The following is a 5,785-nucleotide window of genomic DNA, read 5'->3' on the forward strand; positions in this document are numbered from 1 at the left end:
CCGTCCCTCTAACCATCCAACTACAGATTGGTTCGAGGTGGGGAGATTATGTGACGGGTGGACATCGTGGGTACCAAACGATGTACTGACTGTGCTTGAATAGTGGAGATAGTTAAGATGCCGGTATTATATCCACTTCCTATTTAGCTGAACATTATCTGACCAAAAAATATACGAAACTTTGTAATGAATCATGGTCTCAATATGTGAAGTAGAACTAATTATCCTTTGACCAAATGCCCTTTTATCATTGATCATTTTTTATTGTTTTTCGCCCGTGGCAACGCAGGGAATATATTAGTCATGTGGTAATGTATGAGAATATCGTATCCCGTTATAATGCAGGGACAATTATTACAGGATCTATGAAAATACTAGTACAAGTATCGGGGTACTTTCTTAAATTTTCGTTTGAGAAGGTAAAGTTTCTTGCCATTGTATGCTAAATCAGATCAATGATTCGTTTGAAAAGGTAAATTTTCTGTAATCGTATATTACCATTTTTCTTTGCAGCTATATATTATAATGCAATTAATTGTCCTCGTTACAATTTACCTTTGTTTTATTACCGCGAATAAGTTTACCTTTGTTTTTTTACGACGAATTGAATGCCTTTTCCCCGAAATACTGTAGTTTAATGTCGAAATGTAAATCCAAAAGTAGCCCTTATTATATGCATTATTAAGAAAGGTCCATTGATACAGCCGGTCAAATATGGAATCAAATGGAAAAGTCCGCAAAAAGGAAGCAAATCGAAAAGTTTATGAAATTAATCGTCCAACAACTCACACCTTATACTAGACACCCGAGGCTGAGGTCTGGGCAGACTGAATCCACCATCAAAACTGACAATATGGCTTCCTTCTCCTCTTCCTCTACTAGCGTGATCACCGTCCTCTTGCTGCTCTTGTCCGTCCTCCTTGCGCCGCCGGCGAGTGCCGTCCCTGTACTTGCCGCATGCAAGACCGTCGGCGGCGGGAGCACCTACTTCGACGTCACGTTCTGCCTGGAGGCCCTAGGCTCCGTCGGCGGTGGCGGTCTCTACCGAGACCTCGCCGCCGCTGCCGTGGGCCTCCTCGCTGCCAACGCCACCAGCACGGAGGCCAAGATCGGCCGTCTGCTTGGGGAGAGCGGCGTGAAGATTAAGGCGGGGGACGCGGCCCTGGCGCGGCCCCTCCGGTCGTGCCTGTCGCTGTACGGCGGTATAGTGCACGGTGGGCCTGCGTGCACTGCCGCGGTCAAGGGCGGGAAGTTCGGCGATGCGACGGCGATCCTGGAGAAGGCAGCGGCCGCAGCGAAGGAGTGCGAGGACGGGTTCAGGAGGAGCAACGCGGCTTCGCCGCTGACGGTGGAGGACGATGACGCGTTCAAGCTCGCAAAGCTCGGCGTCGCGTTGCTCGGTTTCGCTTGAGAGCGCGGACATGAATATTGTTGTTTTGAATAAAATAAAGATTTGCATATACTATAATACGTATCTTTCTAGTTTAGTTGTTCTACTTGTAATCCTCGTGCTCTTTGATCTCTGATCCTCGTGTGTTTTTGTTAGATCAGCGTTGTGCGTCGGGAGGCCAAGGTCCGAAATGCTGCTATCCGGTGTCGGATAGTCGGGTAACAAAATACGAAAAGGTGAGACGGCACCCGGGTGTCCCGGCACCCCCCTTACCCAGCAGCAGGTCATTTGCAGTGGCAGGGTAATTAAGCAGTCAATTTGCTGACACGAATAGGGCCAGTCTAGACTGTAGTTGGCATAGTAGGCATGGCAGTAGGCACTGGCGGAGCTTCAGCAAGGCTGAAAGGGCCGTGGCCCGCCCAGCCCATGAAATTTTATACACTATATATCTACTTCTGGACCTTTGTCTCAAAAAAAAAATCTACTTCTGAACCTTAAAACAGCAGCTCACATGCTACCTTTTCTATTTCGCCCGCACACCTTTGGGCTGCAAGCTCCGCCACTGGCAGTAGGCACTGTTGGGACTGTGGTAGAGGCCAGGCGGGCAATCGTGTACAACTGTTGGTCAGCTTTTTCCATATCCAATAGAAAAATGAAGCATGAACATGCAGCCATGCAGCCAAGCGCAGTTGTCTCGGTCAATCATGCAAAAAAAAGTAGACAGAGTATGATGTGGCCAATGGAGAGCGGCGTTGCAGAGGCCGAGCGTCAGGTAGCTCGGTATCCCCTACGTTGGAACGGACTTCACGATTCCTTCTTGTCATGCGTTTCCGAGGTATACGGGCTAATATACACATGCATGAATAGTGCAGCCGTATGGAAGTGGCACATTGTCAGGCCCTGCTCGCACGGGTTAAACGAACGCGGGTTTTTGAAATAGCACAGGATAAGCCTGTCCTGTCTGCAGAGTTGCAGCAGCAATTATTGTTGTACTGGCCCAACGAAAAGTATTAATTTTCTATTCAGCTATATTTTGTGTATGTACCATCGGAGCATTTTCTTTTTTTTTAAACTAATCTTCAAATTAGTGTGCAATTAGTTATTCTTTTTTAGCAGACAATTAACTAACTGTGTGCTTCTTAATTTTTTTTTAAAGAGCTCTCTTAAGATGGTCCCTGTTACCTCTTAAGAGGCAAGAGAAATATTTGCTTTGTCCATTCATCAAGGATATATTTGACCACACAAATTGTAATATGGCAATTACTTGTCAAAACTAATATTTAAAGCATTTCCCACATCTCCTTTTAATATAATAATAGTTCACATTTGACCCCCGTACATATGTGTTGTATCTACCATATGAAGATGAGTAATTATCATGTTGTATAATATGATAAATATCCATGTGATCCTAATGAATTATATACACACTACAAAAGACATTATTATAATTCATCTAGATTGCAACGTAATAATCATCAGTATGTATATTTGCATCATTCTGAGAGAGCCAATAAAGGAAAATAAATGTACACACATGCTAGGACCGTATGAATATTCAAAATGTTCTCCATTATACATTATCTGCTCTAACAAAAATTGTGTTACCCCTCAAAAAAGATGTGCAATAACACTGGTACACATGGTCGCTTTGTTACAGAAAAATTCCGATGGTATTTTGACTGTGTTTTTTGCTATGGTTTGATCAAGCAGTATTCATTTATGGTGTTTTCTTAAAACAAATGCAGTGCATCTTCTTTTTAATTTCCCAACCGACAACATAATACAAGCATATATATATATGACAGGACATGACAAACTTCTTATTTCATTTGTTAGACATGATGATAAGGTACGTTATGCAAAACAAAGTTGGAAACAAAATATGGAATTAATTAGCTCTATTTATTTTATTTTCTTATATACTCCCGGTTTAAAAGGAAAGGAATAAATTATAATGATTTCTTTTCTTAACTATACCGCAACAATGTCCATACTAAACCCCACGCCGTCATTAATGGTGTATTTCCTCATATTACCTGCTAAGAGGTACTCCCCCCATTTTTATGTACTCTGCATATTAGTTTTGACTGTTGTCTAAATAATAAGAACATTTACAGTAATAAATCTACATGATGTGAAAATATATTCAATTATGAATACAGTGGTGTTAATTCGGTGGTGTACATGTTATTATATTTTTGTAAAAACTTGTTGAAAGTTTATAAGGTTTGGCGTTAGACAAATTTAATATACAGAGTAAATAAAATCGGAGGGGGTAATAGTTATATCAGCCATTAGATAATTAAAATTTAACGGTCTATATTGCTTTGGACCACCTTGAAATTTCTCTAAAAAATGTTAGGCCGCCGTTCGGGTGCTAATAACACATGTTCACCGCTAATTTCTCTATTTTCATAAAACTTATTCTCAAATTATTGTGCAATTATCTACTATTTTTTGATAAAATATTTAGCTAAATGTGTCTCTTTTCTTAAAAAAAATGTTGTGCATTCGGGTGCTAATAACACATGTTCATCGTGGATTTCTCTGTTTCTACAAACTAATCCTCAAACTAGTGTGCAATTGGCTACTGCATCAAAGTAGTATCAATATTCTAATCTGCCTGACGTCGCACACGTCGCTATCTGTTAGAATGTTACAGCCACGGGCTTACTCCACCTGCTCGTTTTAACCTGTGCAGTCTGCTTGCCTCTTTCGTTATGATTAAAATCCCATGATTAGTGTTAAATTATGGTTAAGGACCTTAAATTGTTTTCGTTAACTGTTTCAGCCCTACAACTTTTTAATACATACCAAAATCATATATTTACTATACTAACAAGCAAACAAAAATCCGCGTCTTACTGTTCCTCCATTTTCACATTGCTAATCTCTCATATTGAACAAAACTATATTCAACGTGGCATTATTGTGCTAATCTGTTGGATCATGCAGTAATTCTCCGGCGCCCTCCCACCCTGACAAGTCAAACCATCATCAATTTTCTCAACAGTGGCGACCTGCGAAAAGGAGTGATGGCACATCTAATAACTTGTACCTGTCCCTTCAGCTGTTGGCGAACAGTGGAATACGATTATATACAGATTGCTGGAAATTGCAGTACGACTGACAACACATATCTCAATGCTAGTTGGGTGGGGTGGATTCCGCGCTACCTGCAGACCGGCCTCTGCAACGTTTTTTCGGTGGCCAATGCATGTATACGGTCTGCTAGCTCTTGTAGAAAGATTACTTTCACTGGAATAGTGCCACCAGGTCTGGTCAGGGCACAAGCCGTTTAGTCTCGTCGATGTTTACCAACAGAGTAGCAGACCCACATGTCAACTCCGATGTCTCAGTTTTTTATCGCTAGGTGGAATCAGCCTATACCCAAGAATTGGTTCAAATATGTCAGAATCCTGCCGCGCTTAGTGAAACTATTGACCTGCTAAACAAATGTGTGCTACAGTGTGCGGTACAGATCTCTATGCGCCAGATTCTGCATGAACGGTCTGATAAGAGGGTGCCTAGGCACCCAGGTTCTAAAAGGCAACTCTCATAAATCTCCTACAAGTTTAGGACGATGATATGGCGCTCACGTTCGGTCTGGGGACGATCAGATCGATCGAACGAATACCCCGGACCGAACGAATCATCGCTGGTATTCCGAGCCAAAGATTCTTGTGTTGGCCATCCTGTTCTGTCCCTATTTCTCCCGGCTTATCTAGAATAGACCTAGTCGGCCCAAATTGAATAAAGGCCAGGTACAACCCAGTTATCCAGTGATGTGTTAGTATGTTTCATGCATGACAATAAGTCCTCACAAAGAAGACAGATTTTCCCTGTCGTTAGGGTTTCCTACCCTCTCGACGGCGATCTTCGCCGTGCGTAGAGAACTCCTTCCCTACCCCTGCTCGTTGAGTCCTCTCTGTCGGCCGACGGGTGTGACGTTCTAGTTTCGCTCCCCCACTTCGGGCGACGAACTAGCGGTGACTGGTTTTGGTTAGGGTTAGGTCACAAGCTCGGTAGATCTTCTCTTCGGGCAAGGGAACAAGCAGATGGCGCCGGAAGCTTCTAGATCGGGTGATCCAGACGATCTGGCGATGATGATGAAGGAGTTGGGTCTCTCTGAGGAGGACCTGGATGATGTGGTGGTGGATCAGCGATCCGTGCCGCCGGAAGTGACTCGCTAGATGGCGGTGGCCAGGGTGAACATTGAGAAACAGTATAGCCAATTTTGATTCTACAAGAACATGCGTGCGGCCTCTGGAAGACAAGCTGTACACTCTCCAATTCGCATGGCTGGGGGATTGGGAGCGAGTAATGGGGGATGGACAATGGGTGTTTCGAGGAGATGCGGTGATCCTGGCACCGTACGATGGCTTCTCAAAG

At 43.2% G+C, this 5,785-nt stretch overlaps 1 protein-coding gene across 1 annotated transcript; it reads left to right on the forward strand.

Moving 5' to 3' along the window:
- The first annotated feature begins 853 nt into the window (after positions 1-853).
- LOC125520752 (putative invertase inhibitor) lies at positions 854-1,411 on the forward strand. The gene has a single exon (XM_048685766.1). The coding sequence runs from the start codon at positions 854-856 to the stop codon at positions 1,409-1,411; it is 558 nt and encodes a 185-aa protein (XP_048541723.1).
- Positions 1,412-5,785: the final 4,374 nt, after the last annotated feature.

The sequence above is a fragment of the Triticum urartu genome, chromosome 7, assembly GCF_003073215.2.
Source record: "Triticum urartu cultivar G1812 chromosome 7, Tu2.1, whole genome shotgun sequence".
NCBI lineage: Eukaryota > Viridiplantae > Streptophyta > Magnoliopsida > Poales > Poaceae > Triticum > Triticum urartu.